The sequence below is a fragment of the Pterocles gutturalis genome, unplaced genomic scaffold (genome assembly GCF_000699245.1).
Source record: "Pterocles gutturalis isolate BGI_N339 unplaced genomic scaffold, ASM69924v1 scaffold17130, whole genome shotgun sequence".
NCBI classification, from domain to species: domain Eukaryota; kingdom Metazoa; phylum Chordata; class Aves; order Pterocliformes; family Pteroclidae; genus Pterocles; species Pterocles gutturalis.
Genome location: NW_010138591.1, coordinates 286 through 20000, shown reverse-complemented (window position 1 = coordinate 20000; position 19715 = coordinate 286). Strand labels below are relative to the sequence as shown.

General features: G+C 38.5%; 1 protein-coding gene across 1 annotated transcript in view; it reads right to left on the bottom strand.

Moving 5' to 3' along the window:
• The window catches only part of CCNT2 (cyclin T2), a 22195-nt gene extending 2725 nt beyond the window's left edge, over positions 1-19470 (bottom strand). Inside the window, exons 1-8 of the mRNA XM_010083055.1 lie at positions 19396-19470; positions 12076-12204; positions 10917-10977; positions 10001-10063; positions 3754-3799; positions 2251-2414; positions 321-391; positions 1-90 (exon numbers count right to left, since the gene is read on the bottom strand). The exon at positions 1-90 is cut by the window's left edge and continues 2725 nt beyond it. Coding sequence (XP_010081357.1) covers positions 1-90; positions 321-391; positions 2251-2414; positions 3754-3799; positions 10001-10063; positions 10917-10977; positions 12076-12204; positions 19396-19443 — 672 coding nt within the window. The 5' untranslated portion in view covers positions 19444-19470. The remainder of the gene's footprint in view (positions 91-320; positions 392-2250; positions 2415-3753; positions 3800-10000; positions 10064-10916; positions 10978-12075; positions 12205-19395) is intronic.
• Positions 19471-19715: the final 245 nt, after the last annotated feature.

Here is a 19715-nt window from a genome sequence, read left to right as displayed (position 1 = left end):
CAAAATGGAATTCTGGACCAAAGATGAACCAAGAAGTGAGTTCTCGGATACCTGTCCATCACCTTTAGGTTTCCTAGCAGCCTGAGTAGCCTAAGCAAAAAGGTAAGAAGTGAGAAAATACACAGCTTAGAATACTTGTACAGTACATTCTAACTTAGCTCAAAGGTGAGGATAAAAGCTGACTCAAGGTTTCACCCCCTCCCAACCCAGCTGCAGGAATAAAGAGCAAATAAGATATAACTAAACTTTTTCCCATGGTTCATAGTTCTCCTAGAAGTTCACCTCTTTTTGCTAGGCACTGTTATAGGAAAATTTCTTACCCGCCAATTTCTAATTCTCTTGAGCCTGCTAGGCGTTTTCTCCAGTATTTGCAGGAACTCATGAGTTAGCTCTGGGTAGAAAAAAAAAACCCAAAAGCCATTTTTACATCTGATTCTGTAATAAGCAGGTTAAACTTTAAGCATTTTTCTAGGCTAACAGTATACAGCTTTTGCAGTAGTTACTACAGGCTGCACATGATTTGAATCTATATTCAAGAAAAAAATGGTTAGACAAGTGTTGAACAAAAAAAGCTACAGTATTTCACTATGACAGACTTCTAGCCACTACACACATTCCAAAAAACAGGTTTGAATTTAAGATTTTATTTTTACTCTTGCAGAATCTGTATTCATTAGACCAAAACTTTGAAGAGGGATCTGTACAAACAATAGCTGCTAAAATAACGTACTTGCCATTCAGCTTGGGCATTTCCTGTATGAAGTTAAGTTTCCTCTAAAGTATAAATTTCTAAGTAACTGTTTCAGTCATTCCACCAAACTTCAGGAACAACCAACAACAGCTCTGAGCAAAATATAAGCCATCAGACCCTTTGAAGCACCCTGTTTTCAACAGCAGCTTTTGATTAATTTGTGTTCAAGGCAAAGTAGCTGGCTGTGTTAAAAAAACCAAAGATACTTGCAATTAGTATGTCCACAAGGAAATGTAGGTCTACGCTTGTCAGCTGCAAATAAAAATACTTTCCACTGAACTTGTATTTTACTCACAAGCTAAAAATAATTAGGTACAGTCAGTATTTGAATGCAAAACTAGATCTCTTGCTGGTCTGGAAGAACTGGCTTCTCCAGAACTCCAACAAGCAAGTTACAAACCAAGCTGCTCTCAAGTGGAAAACTGCCTCAGCACTTCGGTCTGCCCAAGTCTATTACACCACCAGCTCCAGAAGTGCTTGAAGAATTAAGGGGTGTTCACGGTGAGCTCACAGCACACATCTCGTGGGATTTTAAAAACCAAAATGCTGCATGCTTACCAAACACACCAAACCAACAGCCAGATGAGAAAGAAGGCAGCCACGGTATTTGAAACTACAGATACAACTTAAAGAAGCCAAGACAGAGACATTTGAACTGGCGATTTCAAGCTCACTCTGGCTCTGTGCTTCACATGACATTACTGAAGTTTTCACTTAAAAAAAAAATTGCCATTAAGAAATAAAAGCTCAGCAGAGGAAAAAAGCAGGCCACGGGGAGCTGTGCTGGGCCATACCAAGCCCAGAGGCCTCTGCCCACTACTCTAAAAGAAATGTTTCACTCTAGCACTAATAGCAAAGTCCAGTACATAGACCTGAAAGCCCCAGAAGCTACTGCCTCTGAAGCAGTAGTGTATGTAGGCCTTAAATTCAGACTCCACTGCAGTTAAGTACTAAAAAGATAGTAAACTTCTAGATGTATGGTCTTCCAAGCATATGCCTTCTCCTGGAAAGAAGGTATTTAACAAGAAAAAAATACTTGATAGGAACCTGAGATATCATAAGCTATACCAAACCACTAACACAGAACCACCTTCATAAATACGGCCATTATCTGTACAGCCTTAAGAACAGTTGTGTCAGCGACAGTGAAGCCATAAACCTGGACCAGTGATGTACACAAAATGACCAGGACTGCATGAATTTGCACTGGTAGATTTCCATCTCTTTCCCGGTTCTGAAAAGCACTTAAAAGCAATATTCTAACCTGCACCTGCAAAAGGTATGTGGATGTTCCACCCCACAGGATGAAACAGAAAGGGCCTCAAAACCAAGTTTGTCTTTCAAAGTTCTCCCTGCTCCTATGTTTCTTTGACCTGAGGATCCGGTACATGAAGTCACTGAGAATTTAGGCTTAAAGCTATACTCTTACTATACTATGCTCCTGTTTTTACATTAATAAACCCTTGAATTTCAAGCTGTGAAAAGGCAGTATCACTCACCATCTAGTAATTCTAGAGTAACTGATGGATCTACATATTCCCACCAGTGCTTTCCATCAGTTGATACTGGAATCTCCCAGTTGGACCACTTGCAGGCCAAGTGAATGCACACACATGCTATCACAGTAGGCTTGTACTGAAGACAGAACGTAGTAAGGTGAAGACTGTTGCACAAATTTCGTAATGAGGAACCACAGGAAATCAAACATGTAAAACAGAAAACCCAAACAAATCAACCATCAACATACAGAACATGATAACTTGTCAAGCAACAGCAGTTAAACATTAGTTCATGGAACATTTTTCTGATTAAGTTCATAACTATCTTACTGCCTTAAGAAAACAAAGGGCAGGGCATTATCTGGTAGAAAAGTTTAATTTGTGTGATGAACAGTAAATAAATTTACCAGTTATTCTACTGTACGTAAGTACTAAAACCAAAGTATAATATGGTCAATTAAAATTCTACAGTAAAAAACATACAGGTGATTATGCAGTCTCTGAATGAGACAGTTAGAAGGAGGTACCCAATAGTTCCAGAGGCCAAGAGAATTACTTGTGGGCTTAGCTTTCACCGGGCCTGGATTTGTGATATTTGTGAACTCGCCTTCTGCTTCCAGCTGGCAGCAGCACAGAAATACTGGTTCAGTTTCACTGCTTTATCACAGCTTTTCTTAACAGCTGTTTCAAATACAGAACTGTGCCCATCAAAGAACCACCAAGAAATATTTATTTGGAAGAACTCTAATAACCAGCAGAGAGTTGCTTAAAAACTCTCTGCACGTCATGTAATCCTATTAAATAAAGCTCAAAGTTGTTTTGCAAGAAGTAAATTGAAGTCACAGAGAAATCAAGACTAAAGTCTGCTTTCAGATTCTCAGATTTTTTGCATAAATTCTCAGATTCTTTCTACAGCAGACTACGTATACACAATCCCCATTTGTAATCCTTCAACTTTAAATCTATGTAAGTACTTAAGTTTTAAAACTATATATTAAGATTAAAGAGCTGTTTCTAAAAGGAAGAACATTGGGCTACTACTAGTCTATCTGAAAAGAAATATCAGCTAGTTGAAGAGATCTTAGGCCCACTACAATTTTATAAGTTAAGACTGGATCAATATATTTAAAGTTAAGAGAAAACTGCCATTAACTACAAGTGTAAACTAGAAATAGTTTTGTACTTACCAAGATGCTCGATTTTCTAGGTTAAGTTTATCTCTTTGTAATCTTTAGCTGCTATTCAGGCTACCAATTTTAGACTTATGCACTCACAATCGAGAAAATGTCATCAGAAAGCACCACTACACTTCTCATTGTGCATTTAACCCCTCTGTGCCATCAGGCCCTTGTACAATACACCGCACTGCAAGCAGGAAGGTACCACCACTGGAGATGGCCCAGTCTCCTGTCGCAACAAGGGTAAGACACATATAGGGGGCCCTGCAGTAAAGGAAGCTATAGTGTGCTACAACAGTGCAACAAAGAGGTTCAGGATAACAACCTGTTGGTAGCCATGAAATAGGATGTCTGTGCCAAATCCTTGCTTGCTGTAAGAAAAGAAAAACAGAGAGATTAAAGATCTGCACTAACTTGTCAGGTTCATTCCAAAATTAAAGCAGTTTTACCTTCTAAAAGCACCACTTGGTACTTCCACAGAACTGATCTGAATTTAGCTACCTAGCCTTTAAAATAATATTTTCCAAGATCCAGAAGAGGCCATTACGTTCAGTAACTGGAGATGGACCAGTCGTTCCAATCACTGACCCTCCCCCTGTACAACCCACAGAATAGTTTCCCTTTGCTTATCCACCCCACAAATGCCTCACACACGAGCGTGCTCTCTTCTAGGAACCCCTGGCTCCCCCCCTCCTTTACAGATGATAGCTAGCACAGCCTCGGACTGCAGCAAGGCAGTCAGTAAAAGCCCATTCACAGCACAGTGCAAGTCCTGCTCCTGGAGAGGGGCATGGCAGGACAGCTGGAGAACACCCCTCCCACCCCCCAGCAGCTCCCCAGAACAGCCACACCTCTCTCCCAAAGCCCTACAACAAACACAGCAAGCTCCCAAGCTAGATGGCAAAAAAAAGTAAACTAGTTTTCTGCTCCCTCTAATTAAAAGCACCGTACTTGTAACATTTTGTTCCACATTTGTTAAACCTATGGCAAAGCTTCAATAAACACTTCATTTTAGTTACAGTCAGGGAAAAAACCACACAAGACTGCAACGTGCCAGAAATGAAAAGCTAACGGCAGGCTGTCACAGCCATCTAGCACTAGCCCCTACCAGTGAAACCCCAACGCTTCTCACTCAGGTAAGAGAACTTACTGTCACATGCATATAATGGAATGGCTGGGCACAATGGTTCTAACTGAAGATTGAATGCGCCTTCATTGAATTCTTACTTTGACACTATCACTTGCAATCAGTGCTACCTGCAGAAAGTGTATTGTTGAATTTTATGTCAAAGGGAAGATTGTTAAACTTTTATTTTAATAATAACCTTTCCATAAAGTTTCAGAAAGACTGAAATTACTTTTAATTTTTAAAAAGCATATTAAAAATGTGATTTAACTCAACTTCTAATGATTGCCAAGGAGTATAAATCAGATTTGTCTTTATGCTACACAGCTGGGCAGTGCCATAATCTGAGAACATGGAAGCAGCAAGGTAACAGGATCCATTCCCACACGCAAATTCAATTAATCCATAATAATAAAAAGGTGAACTGACAATGTGACAGTGTTACAAGATTTTGTTTCCAAACTGTAATGGTAATTGCATGCCAGATAACCATGGAGTTCAACCTCTTCCTCCCATCGAAAAAATGTAAGGCAGTGTTACCAAGCAAGTGAAATGAGACTATCTTAACAAAACAAATGAAAACACAGAATGGTTGAATGACACTGAAATTGATGTCTTGCTCTTCATTTTTCATCAAAGTAATGTTTAAAGGATCTTCTATATTCTGTAAAGTTACAACATGTTTTGAATTAAGGGACTGGACCAAGAAGCATCTCTACTCTCTCTGCAATGTCCCCTCTGAACAAGGAAGAAAAGCAGATGCCAGAAAACTTCTATTTTACATCAGCTTGAAAGTTGAGTAAATCAAAACACATACCTGGAAGAAAAGAATCACATCTTGAAACATGCATTTAGCCTCAGTCAAAAATTAATGTCCTAAATACCTTACCTATACTACAGTTTCAACTTATTTACAGCTAAATAATCATCATTGCCAAAACCAGCAAGAAATTTCAGCTCACAACTAAAGCCTATGGTAACACAAGGCACAACTGAAAACAAGTCTCCCAAACTCCTCTTACATTAGCATAGCTTTAGTTCAGTAGAATCCATCACCAAAATTAAAGCTAATGAATTTTGGTTCCTATATTTTGATGCGTTTTCTTTATAGTAGTGGAAAGTGAATCTCCAAATTAAAATAATCTTGAAGCAGAGGTTAGAACAAGCCAGCAGAGCTTCTCTGGTGGAACTCACAAGTGGCAAGACTGATTACTAGGACACCAGCCATTAATAATTGGTTTTATATTTTATCATTCAGGAGTGATTTAAAACACCCATCCTGTCTCACAGCTGCAGAAGCAACCCTAAGGCAGGGGATTACTAAAGCAGTAATCAAGATTTTGAAACGGGACTTGCTGTCCAATACACCTTCCAAAAGGCTACTGTCTCCAAGAAACTCCCAACTGGAAGCCAAAATGCTTTTTATTGGGCAATTCAACTGGTGCAATTGAGTCTTTCCTTCAAGGCTAGGTTATCTTGGTTCTCCAGATAACGATGAAAACATGACTGCCAAGCCACCCTTAGCATAGTGGTAGCTGGCTATGCCTAGGACTCTGAGAACTCACGTAAGTGTTCCCCAGAAAGAGGAGACTGCAAAAAAACCACTCAACATCAGAAGAGAGAAAGCTCGCTGAAGTCCTTCTGGGCAAAAGGAAAAAAGCCACAGGCTCTGAATGGAGCTATACTCGTGGGTGCAGGCTGCATCTGGAAAGGGCTGGAGGAGGCCACGGTGTAGGCATTTGGGTATGAGCAGTCCTGGTGGCTTTACTTGCTTGAAAGTATTTAAACCTTGGGAGCAAGCTTGTAAAAGCCTGAGGTGAAAGTTCAGAATGTGAAGGCCACCTGTAGCAGTGCTGGACTGCTGCTGGTGTTTAAGATCTTTCCAAGATTTAAATTTTCCTCATCAGAATGCCCTCTGAAAAAGCAGACTCATTCAGATTAATCTCCTCTTCTGCCACCTTGTCTTTAGCAGCCCAACTTACACCAACGGCAGCTGTGCACACAGATACTATGGTTTATTTGAAGGATTTGACACCGCAATTTCCACATAAGATTAGTAAGGATCATGGGTGTTCAAGATACCTGCTAACCTGCAGAGTAGCGAGAACAGTCCAGAAATCCTTGGGATCCAATCTTCAGTTCCAAAAGAAGGCTGTGTACCAACACAGAAAAAGGAATGACTGAAGACTCCCAAAGTGCAGATGACGATACAGATTCCTTCCCTTCAAGTTCCACCAGAAGCAGTCTGGGAACAAGCTCTGGTGCAAAAATCAGTCTCAGAGGACCATGTCATGGTCTCAGTGCTAAGGCAGTTTCACTGCTGATCATTCAACTAGCATTCAAGCCAGGAAGGTAGTTTGACACCAGAACAGGCTTTGGTGGGTTTCTTTTCTTCTCTCTTCAGTACCGGCGCATTCTTGGCATGGGCACTGAAGCTTGCTGACAGGCCTTCACAGATCCACTGCCTCCAGATTCCTTAGAGGACCTGTGGGATCCTAAGGAATGATGGTCCTGTCTCCTCTTCTCAGTCTCTTGACACTGAGGAAGAATGGTGCAGAAAAAAGACTGAGCCCACACCATTTTCCTTGCCTATTACACTGACCGAACTGTAGGTGGAACAATTTCATGAAGCCATGAATCTTTCAAAACCAGAAGGAATAATTAAGATACACAGTGATTAATGATGTTCAGGTCTAAAGTATCCATCCAGTCACCCCTTATCTACAATGACTTGTGTTGTCTAGTACTACCTTCAGAAAGGCTTTCAAGCTTATAGATGAAGAATTCAGCTTTTTCTTTAGTTGTATGTTGAAGCAATTATGTTTATTTGCACCAATTCTCACTTACATGTTCATCTTCAGCTTCCAGCAATTGATTCTGGTATGCTACTACTAGCCTAGACAGTCTTCTGACAGACTTCACTGAATCTTTTGACCATCAACAACAAAAAGAGATTTTGTTTTCTTCCATTTTGTTTTTAAAGGGGGGAGCTTACAGAAAAATACAGGCAACAGTGACAGCATTAAAGCACATTACGCTGGATGCAAGACAACAAAAGTGATATAGAGAATCAGCCGTCCTCTTATTCACTGAATTAAGTTTAGCCAGCACAAGTTTAAGGGACCAGGAGATCTTCTTGAAACATGGCAATTCAGGGCACACATGCTAAGACAAAACCTTAAGCACACCTGCATACCTCAGCTAACTTTGTTGCCTCTCTTTTGATACTTAAATCATCAGTCATATTATATTCCTCCCTTCCTTCTCCCCCCAAACATGCAGTTGAAGGTTTTAAAATAGTCTCCGGTAAGTTAATCACCTTTAATAAAAAAAGGTCTCTCTCTGCCTTCTGAAACAGTGCTTTTTGTCCAAGAAGGCATATTGCCAGAAACAGAGGAAGCAACCTTACATTTAACTTCTCAGTCAATCCCTTCAGCACTAAAGGCCAAACACTGACAACAGTCTTGAATATATTTTGAAAGCTTCAGGACTTGATATCCAAGTGTTGCACCTATTCACATTAAAACAACATTGTCCAATAAATAAACGTTCAGAGCTAGAGAACTAAAATCATACCACCACATCTTTGAAGATACATCACTGTGCCCAACAGCACATCTCTATTCACTCAATATGCAAGACTAATGTTCCATTGCAATTATTCTCGACTTGCTTGACTTGCATGTATGACTACAGTTTTCATGCTTCCATGTACTAAGGAGCACACCTACTCTGGTGAGAAGGTTTTCAAGTAATAGATGTATTATAGTCACTTTGTACCAGTCCTTGCAGTACATGGATTTTCAGCCCTCACTGGAGTCTTCAGATTTCAAGAAGAAAAATATGGCATAATTTTGGATTATGAGTATTTTGTTAAACAGTGCTGCCATTAAACACTAGCTTTAAAATGTCAATTTCAGAAAGTAGTCCATACCTTCAAAGTATGAATGTTGTGAGTGCACAAAAGTAGCATATAAAACATGTGGGAAAAAAGTGAACTGTCTTAGAGGGGTATCTACCCTTGACTAAAGCAAAGAGAGTTTTTGTCTAGCAATATGTCTTTCTTCTTGCAGGCTCAAGTCAAATACACTTGCCAACGTGGAAATCCTGACACAGCTACAGTACTGCCTGCCACCCCTCCCCACAGTTCCAAATACTAAACAGAAGCGCAGGGCCCCACACAAAACAGTAAAATACATGCTCACATTTACACTGACCGACAGCTAAGAAAATCCAGAGCAAAACCCTACAGAGCTGCTGATGCAGACTATTGAGACTTTAGGTGCAATCTGACTTATGCACTGAGTCACAATCACATCTGGACAGAAAGCAAAGAATCATCTTATAGCAAGAACAGCAATAAAGCTACTTCATATGCAAATAAGTTACACACAGCATCAGTCATATGTAGAATCAAACTCTGAAGACACTACACCAGTAAGCTACTTTAAAATGAGGAAGGAGAGATACTTTTCCTTCAAAAAACAACTTTAATTCTGGAATTGCTACAAAACAGATCTAGTTAACATGATGAAGTTGCACCTAACTTCCTGTATCTTATAGAGAAAAAAACCCAAAATTTTTGAAGCACTTAACTTTGTTTTTTTTCAAGTGCAACAACACCTAGTGACTAAAGACTAACAACCATGGTCTAATAATTTCCAAACACTCTTAAATTAAGGAACATTAAAGTGAAAAGCTTATTTTAGGTGCTTTTACAGCTGATTCCTAATATTTTCATCCTCCATCTTATGAGAGGATTTTTTTTTCTTTTTTTTTTTTTTTTTTTAAAGCTCCAAAGGAAACCAATTAAAGAAGGCGTGCCAAAAGTCAACAAAAAATATTAAAGAACAAAACAGGTTTCTAGCCTGAGTGTCATTAACAAGCTGCACACAAGTTAGAGGATATGATTGTTTAACAAAAGGTTTGGGGTTTTGTGCCACCATCCAAAGCAAGTACACCCTGCTCCAGAAAAGAACTAGCCACATCTTGAAGTATTTGCATGGGATAGCAGACCTGCTATGCACTCTTTATCCCTCAGTTCATTACCTAAAAAGATTTGCTAGGCACAAAGCTAACATTAGCACTCAACCCAATATGTAGACTAAACTTTACTTGGTAAGACTACTTCAGAGTGAAAATCTAGCCAGATACCAAGTAGCTTGCTATTCAGTTTTCAACTACTAACTGCTTCTGCCATTTAAGAAAACACGGAACAGAAATTATTAAAATCAAAGCTAATAAGCAAAAAAAATTATGAAGGACAGAACTGGACTCTTTATCAGACTCTAAAGGTTAAGATCAGGCTTTTAGTAATTAGCTTTAAGAAAACTCTTTGGACACCATACTTCGTCAAGATCATATTAGACAAATAACATCCCCATCAAATTTTACTAGAAAGGTAAAATTAAAAAAGGACTTACAGAAGTGGTTAAAAGTCACTGACCTCTCACTAACTGCGTACATTTCACAACATCTGTGTGTGGATGTTCAATGGTAATCTCAAAACCTGAAGAGTTAAAAATATGTTTTAGAACTACACATTTCCATCTGTTAAATAAAAAAAACAAAACAGAAATCCCTTTTCTTTCCCCAGACCTGAAATGCTTGCTAAACCTTTGCACTGAAGATCAACTAACACTATTTAACTGCCTTTTATTCTTCACTTTTTCATGGTAGATGGTATAGCCATTTCAAGATCAATTAGTAGAACATTCCTTCAGTAATCTCAAGTCCTAAAAATCAACATGCTTGGGAAGTTACTGCATTTTTAAAGTTGAACATGTCTGAACAGTTTCTAGTACATTAATAAGTCGGTAAAAACTCTATTACAGACACTGAAATACATGCGTGTGCACACATTTTATTCATTATTTCTGGGACTTACAACACATTGCATCTACAAAATTACAAATTAAGTCAATTTGTAGGTCAGTGACTTAAACCTTTGTTTATGACACTATTTTAAGAATGAGGTAATTACTGTCAGCTTTTTTTTTTTTTAACAATATACTCAAAGTGCTATTTAAGAATATCTGAGTAAGTCAGTGTTCTCAGGTCTACCAGCTGCAATTGCCTCTATTTATGTTACTTTGAAGTCAGAAGAGCTTCTTGTCAGAACATTCCACGTCAAATTTTGGAATCACCTGAATCCATTAAATGGTTACACTATGACTTCTGACGTTGAGAAGTAGTAACCCTGCTGTCAGAAACATCTACTTCAGAAGCTGTACACAAAATTAGCACATTCTAGTAAATGTAAAACTCTAGTGTACCAACAGCACATCAAAAATCCAGTTACTTGGGTCTTGTTTCTTTTTCATGGTAAGTTGGCTGCACAGGAGATATTCAAAGAGACATACCTAAAGTTTGAAGCATTATTGTTTCAAGTATAACCAGCTCTTGGGCTTGCTGAAGGTATGCCTGAAACAAATAAGCAAACAGGTCAAGACGTAGCTTCTATCGTCTCAAAATTTTAATCATACGCTTCCTATTTGAATACTGGTATTAGCAACACACAAGGTAAGACCACTACTCAAGCCAGTTAGAACTGACAACTCGAACACTTCACTATGTTAATACTTTCTTCTACCCGTATAAACATTACTGCAAATTCAGTTATTCCAGCCTAACCATCTTTCACAGTAAGATTTACTTAGTCTGGATCTCATATAATCTATTCCAGCACAGCATTTTTGGGAGAAGTGGGGGATGCTACAAGAATAACAAAGGCTTGCCAGTGCAAATCAACCCGTGTCTCTAGGCAGGCTATTCATTTTACAAGTACTTTAAAATACAGCTGGAGATACTCAGCTGGCCTGTGGTAAGCTATCTTAAGCTTGTGGGCTCAAACGCATATATATACACCTCCGCATGTCATTCCAAGAACTGGGAGCACAGCAAAGGTGCTCAAATGGTTTTATATGTCAGCTGAGGTCCAGCAGGGTATAACTAGCTCAGCCTGACCTTCCAGAAGGACAGCTCTGATGCATTTCCACCATACTTCCTCATATGTTTGGTTTCAGGAAGACTCATCTCAGGAGAGAAAACGTGGACTACAAAGTAAGTGTAAGCCATACAAACAGTGGCAAACGAAAGGAAGACCAACGTATAGCAGAGGCAGCAGCTGACAACCATATCGCATCCTTTAAAACAGAATGTAAACAGTGCACAGTGAGCCTCTGGTTGAGAAAGACAAACACAGTGTCCTTAACTCCTCTCTGCACACAAACTATAACTTCTGGAACCATGCCTGAAGCCTCTCATTTAACATCTTTCTAGTCTTCTACTACACATGTAGAACTCTTAAAAATAACGCAAGTTCAAGATGGAGCAATCTCTTCAAGTTTCATAAGACAAATATTTGAGCCTTAAGTTATATTAAGTAATACAAGTCTTAAAGGGTGTAAAAACAACAGGTTTTCTCCAGTTTGCAGACACCAATAATCCAGTCAAGACAATGTAACAAATCATTAGATGCAGTGTCATCTCATTATCTTTAAAATCATGACTTCCACCTACATCACTCTTTGTATCCAGTTGTGGCTCTTGATGATGAAGACAGGCATGTGCTACTTTAATAACATGTTCAAGTTTCCGTGGCTGTTCTTCCACTTTTGCAGCCAAAAACAATGCCGTAGGAGATATTATCTGAGAAAGAAAAACATGTATTTTTAAACTTTTTACAAGTAGGACTTGAACTTTTATGAAGAATCTAAACTGGGAATTTAAGGTTTAAGAAGTTGGATTTGTTTGTGGCTTTTTTTTTCTTAAACAGTTCTCAAATCATGCAAGACAAAAATAACTAGTCATGTTTTATTTTATAACTGATGTAATTCTCTCAGCACAGGGAAGGAGTAGCATAAATGCTAAATTACATTTCTGAGTAAGATGTCTGAGGTCAGACTAATTCTAGTTCAACTTAAAAAGAACAGACTTGGTCCAGAAGATTTAGTCACACTAGAACAGGCTGTTTCAAGTTAAATATACGTTGTGAGAAAGTTTATCCAATTTCTTGCACAGCAGTGAGCCATTACACCATCTTTTCAGTAAAAGTCAAAACAGCTGATCACAAATTCTGCTAGCATTTGATTCTCCTAAAAAGCAAAAAAACTTTGTGGAGAACTTTAAGGAAAACAGCTTGTTATATAAACACAAGTTGTGTAAGTAGAAGCTTACTTTTAGAAACTTTACTATACACCCAGCAATATCTGGTGAACAAAGCACAAGGATTCACACACCACCAGTTTTATCAAACATTAGTAAAGACTACAAATTACATTTAAAATGAACATTTTTATAAAAGTCTAGCTGCCATAAGCTGGCAGCAAAGCACCCATTCGCAGTTCAGCGTCACCTAGGAGTTAGCTACAAAGCAGAGTTTTGATGTCCAGTTGTCAGCTAGAATGACGGATGTATACAGATACAGAACACAGGTAATCATAAATGACTTGGGAGAATCAGGGTCCTCTTTGCATGCAAAACCCCCCCATGTTAAACACGTATAAAATGACAGTAGAAATCTTCATGTAGACAGGAACAGATTCAATTGGCTAAAATTAGGCCAGTATAAAGCGTTTATTCAGATTGAAATAGCTGCTCGTTGAGTATTTAATTACTCCATGGTGCAAGCAGTGCAGGTATTGGATTTCTCCCTCAATGCCCAGGTAGAAACAGACAGAATGAACTGAACAGCAGCCACACTCCCTCCCCAAAGTGAAGCTTGTTTTTTTTTTTTTCCCATCAGCAAACCCAAAGTGAAGCTTGTTTTTTTTTTTTTTTCCCATCAGCACGCAGCCCTGTATTACACCAAAATGAAACATTTGGTATAAAAATTCACGGTATCTGAAAAACTGCAATGAACAAATTAGAATCGAACATTTAAGTTATCCATTACATTTCAGGAGCTTTCAAATGTATTGAGGGAGTACTTTGTGCCTCCTTGAATCACTGTGAAATGTCCACTTGGATCTTACGTAAAACTTCTAAGTTGGCAGACTTGAGGAAAGCTGACACCCTGGGAAGGTGATACCCTTTGATGCATAGAAATGTACCATAAAGAATTCTAGTATTCTGAAAAACCCAAACCACCCAAAACAAGTCACAGGGAGCAAATTCCTCCACAACAGAGACAAAGGAACTACTTTTTTTCTAAGAAGCTTGTAACTTAAGCCTTACAAATGAAAGAAATAAAAACCTTAAGTCAGATGATTTTTGATAAGTTCCTACCCACACTGCTTGAAGTAATGATTTTAAATTCTGGAAGAAATTCCCTTTGCTAAGGCATACTTCAACTAGTACACCCCAACTTAAGCTGGGATACAAACTTCTAAACACTAAGTGTGAAGGAAAAGACTTTCTGGAGTTCAGAAAGCTAGAGTAACAACAGCTCTGAAGTGGCAGAAGATGTACAGTGGCACAAACATGTACCATCCAAAGTATGGATGCCATATAAAGGCAAACAGTGCTCCAGCCCAGTAATGCACGAACTCGGGAAACCTCCCTCGTCTACAGTTGTTTCATCCTTCTAAGTCCTGTGGTAACCTCTCCCCAGTGGGCTTCAGCGATCTAGGGCAGGTATAACTGAGGCTAGCACCTTCTACACCAGGGCCAGCCTCAGAGGAAACATTACATTCTCAAATGTAATCCTGAGCTTCTGGGAAAAAAACAGATTAGCAGACAGGGCCAGGAAGCCAGAGAAACATGGATGTGGAAGAATCAACAGTTTGACAACAACACATAGGACAGAAACAAGGAGGTATTGAGGACATTGGAGAGACTAGAACTGGTTCAATTTTTTTTACTCAGGAAAACGGACACAATGAGGGAGACCTTCACAGGCTGAAAACTAAGATTCAGCCTAGTCAGGTCACTGAGGAAGGAAAGTTAAGTCATGGAGTGTAAGAACCCGAAAGGGAATGGATGATGGAAGAAGTTTTAATAGAAAGTAAGTAGAAGATCCCTTCCATCTCCCCAGGTTCACACAATTTCCCTCCTTTTTTTATGTAAAAAACCAAGCAGATATTCAGTCAGTAACCTGTAGCTGAAGAACAAAAGCAACTGTGCTGGGAACAACGAACTGGTAGACCCTGCTGTTCCCCTCTCTCTAGCCTTTCCATCCCCACCAAGCACCACACACTTATCCCCAAGTACCTGCATTCAGGCCTTACAGTTTTTCTAGCTTTATATACAAGTTTAACTCAAATATATCCTAACACAAGGTCTCTTCCTACACTTTTTGTGGGTATAGTTACACATAGCAGAATTTTCACAGTTTACCTGAAAAATCAACTTCCAACAATTACCATGATTTAAAATATTTCACAGAGACATTCTTCAAACCAAGTCACCAATAACTGCACAATTAAGTAATCAGCAAATTCTTACTCACTGCTATTCTGTCTGACTGCACTGAAGTTTTATTTTGTTCCAAAAAAAGCACCTTCCTCATCAGTCTGACTTCAGGATATTTTCTAATTTACTGGAACAGATAATTTCTGGTCAAGAAGTCTCCACACAATTCCTGATCTCCAAGACCTTACATAAAATGCAGTTCTGGAGGGTGATTTAAGTCAAACTGATTAACTGGCATTAACTCTGGTTCATCAGAGATCTATGTACACCCCAATTATCTATTTTCTTAAAAAAAAAAAAAAGTGTTGGCTTCCGGCCAAAGAATTTCAGATCTTTGTCTTGTCTAGGACTCTCATTCCCGGTTTAGAGCAGGTGATTATTTTTGTCTCCCTTGGTATTTATTCAGGAAAATGAGACAGCCTAATAAAATTTCAGACCCGACATGCATGTGGTCTTCAGTGAAGATGACACACCCTGCTAAGTGTGTAACTGGTAAAGTTACTCAAACGCTTTCATTCATTTCCAATTCTCAAAAATGACAGAAAAAGCAAAGTAGAACAAAAAAAGCAAAACTAAAGACACAGACTTGACAAAGCTGTAGACTTCCATTTATGAACATCTTAATTTGACATAAAACAGATGAAATAATTATCTACCAAGCAAAATTTTTTTTATTATGACCAGGAGCTCACATGGCATAAAACCAGCAAATATGTTAAAACTGCAAGATTAAAAACAGAACTGAAATGTCCAAAAAAGCCTTGCTAGAGCTTGATGTATATTATGAAAGTTTTAAGAACTTTGCACAACTGCAAAGTCAAGTGTTTAATATTGCAATTTGGACAGGGCACAAGACACAGGAAGGGAATACAGAGGGATGGGAAACCAAAAAAATCCTCCACACAACTCACCTACGTTGCACTTCAGACAAAAAATTCCTCCTGCAGCTTTCTTTAGGCACTTTACTAAGTTCCACTGCATGTCAGACAAAAAAAACCTTAACATCATCAAGTATATTTTCAACTGGTTGTTTAGTATTCCACATGGCATTTCTAAGGATTATATTTTAAAACACAACTACCATTTGGATGCCTTACCTCCTATTTCCAGCATACCAAGGATTTTTCCCACTTCTCTGTTCTTCAAATCACAGTGTACTGAAGAATAAGCCTCTAAAAGACGTATTTGCTATACAACAATATCAAACAAACCAAGTACTACAGAAACAGAAGAATTTTATTTTTCAAGATATATTAAAGTATAACAGCCAGGCTAGATTTCCTATAAAAAGCCAGCAAGCTCCCTCCCCACTCCAATATTAGCACTGACTAATTTTATACCCAGCAAACCAAAGTTACTATGCCCTGGTCAACAGTGAATTGGAAAGAATAATTTGAACTACTGCTGAGGAGATTCATAGTTCCCGAAATGTCATTTGCATGGCTACGGAAAATTAGTAGCTAGGGCATCCAATTCTGCTTACCCAAATTGTTAAAAAGTTTCCACCCTATTACTGGGGCACAGCAACCTTGTAAGGTCTTAACCTGCTTTGATTGCAACATCAAAAACCCCAACACATTCTTCTTTGCACCTATGTACTTCACATATAACCCACAGAAATTAAAAAATTACTTGCTAGCCCATAATAACTTTGCAAAAATTGGGATATTTGGTCACTAGAGCAGTAAATGTAACACATTCAAGATGAACCAAGGCTACACTAACTGCTAGGTGCCACCCCTGTCACTCTACAGATCGAAGATACTGTTGCGAATTCTGTTCCATATTCACAGTCTCAAAACCTTGAAAGCCTGTAAAATTGCTCAGCAGCAACTTATATGGACCAAAATCCACAGAATTAAGACAACAGCTATCCAAGTAAATCAGTTTCCACAAGAAGATCTGTTTATTAACAATTGTGTGTGACATACATTTAAGACATACATGTATATTTGTAAGCCGGCAATTACACATGACAATAAATACACAAGTGTTTATTACTTGACTAAAAACTTTAACCTACCAATAAGGCAAGAAAACACAGGCTACATTTTTTTGGCTGGAGATCATAAGGCATTCTGACTAATGGCCATCTAGTTTTCTAGCCCCAGCCTTCAGATTCCTTCTTGCCATGGATAAACAGCACCACATGCACACAACAAAGAAACATTAGAGAGATACTCCATATACTGTAGAAAATTTTAGCTAGGTCTTAGCTTCAAGACTGCCAGTACCTTACTATTTAATTTCTAAGGGTTAGCAATTATTCATCTAGCAATAGATGAATATATATTTTTTAAGCTTGCCCAGTACTCCAGAGATTTAAGTATTCATTACAGTCATCAGCTTTTGCTTTCTCTACAGAGAACCTGCCAGATGGTTGGGGAGTACTTGAAAAGTGACTCAGACTCACTTTGAGACCACCCCCTTTTCCCTGTTGGAAAATAAGTAAGAAAAGCATTTTCCCATCAGTACGCACTCAAAACTGCTGTCTGGCCTTCCATTCATTAAGAACTACAGAAAGTAATTCAGCAGGAATCAATATCACTGAGTGCTAACTTGCAGCACACTTGCCTTTAGCTGTTATTTGAATACTATCACCTGAGAATTAATTTAACAATGCACCTTCCCCCTCCTGTAATAGCTGCAGTTTCCATGGCATTCAGTCCTTACATAGCTTACTTGTGAATTTTAAGATTCATAAATATAACTTAAGGTGTACTTTCCATAACAAGGAAGGAACATTCCAAGTGACCAGCATTTTCCAGCATCCGGTGAAAACTTGAACACAGCAGCTAAAGCTTCTTGCTACCTAAATCTATCCCGGATTACCATCTGACGGTGCAAACAGTAATCTATAGCAGGTGATGTATATAACACGAGCCCTGGCTACAGTAGCTCTGCACAGTGACCTCTCCAATCCAAGCAGCTTTGCCTTGTTTATTAAGTCCACCCACAGTCACAGAAGCCTTCAGATGCCTCACCAGCTCCTCCTCCACTAGAGCTTACTGCTACCCTGGCAGGTACACAGAGGGAAGAAAGATGGAACACATGCTTTCACCTGATGTATGACAGAAACACTTCTAAAGGGCATTTTCCACCACAAAGCTTGCTGGAACTTGATTCTCATGTGTGCTATTCTTGTTCTAAAACTAGAAAACTGTTTTAGGGAAGTACATTTTGGTTTTATGTATATACATTCAATACACAGCTCTCTACCATGACGTAAACAAAACCTACATTACATATTTCTTCCAGTGTTTCAGGCTCATGCACACTTAGCTCACATTGTACTTAAACACTTGAGCTTTTACTACACAAAGACCTATAACAGGACAGTTTTGCTAACAAGCTTGTTGCAAATTTGAATTTACATCAGATTTTGCACAAAAACAAATACACTTCTGAAATATACCTACAAACTCATATGCATTTCTTGCCAAATAAGATGCTGATTTGCTCAGTCAAAAAAGATAAATTCATGCCAGACAACAGAGTTGGCTAACACTGTAACCCACTGTGTACCTGCCCAAATTTCAGACAGTGCAAGGTTTGCAAGATTCCACCCCTTGGCAGACCAAGGTCTAGACCACAACATCTGTCACAGTCTCAATCTGTTTATTTTATCATGAAAAGCCAAGATCTGAGAAAACTCATCCTCACCACTTCATGATACACCACCATCATTATTAACTGTTCTTGCAAAGTTAGAATAAAATATTGATGAAAAGGGTTTTTTTTAAAAAAAGAATACCTAGAATATTGTATTATTCTTTTTCTAACTAACGCATCCAACACTGGACATGAAAGAAGGCCTGAGATGTTCAAGTTGGTATCTCAAGACCCATACCTGTTACAATATCCCTCAAATACAGAAACCATTTTAACTGAAGAATTCAGTTCTTCGTAACACATTCCATGTTCAGATTAAGCATATTCGGTTCATTAGTTGAAACGAGAGAACCTGCATTTTCTCATCAGATTTAAAGATTTTTCTTATCTAATATGACTTATAATCAAGCTGCTTAGGACTAATTAAAGACAAATGTATTTACGCTGTTTTTTTAAGAACAGATACACGATCCATACGGACACACACATAACCACATTCTAACTGTCAGACACACCATACTAGTGCTACCATTGACTTAAGAAAAACCTGTGTTCCTACACATCAGCCTTTCAAACTACAGCACATGAGCACTAGCCAGATTCCAAACATCTAAATGCACTCTTCACACATCTGAAATGTGTGTGCTGATGGTACCTACTTTTTTTATTTCGATGGTAGAAGATAAAAATCTAATTATCACTAGTAAAAATAATTCAATGTTGGAAAGAAACATTATTGCTTCCAAACCACCACCAAGAAACTAGAATGCCTATAAACACACCAAAGTTTACAACCTAGCAAAGGAATATAACACTTGCCAGTTAGACTGCCAAAATTATGGGCATATTATTACCGCATATAAAAATCATACTTACATTTCGATTAAATTTTGTGAAGGAATGATGCATATAAAACCTGTGCATGTAAACAATTGCAGTATTTATTGTGAGCTGAGATCTGGAAGATTATGTTAAGGAAACACTACATATTAAGAAAATTGTTTAGAAGAACTGAAAGCAATGTACTTTCTACATCAATCACTGCTTTCCACTACTGTCTTCAGCTGAAAATGAATTAAGGACGTGACACCGCAGAACCCAACCGGCATTAACACGCACCTCTCCCATCTGCTTTGCAGACAATGTGGAGATTCCTAAACCTTTTGCAAAAAGGGTGGAGCTCCAAAACCCACCCC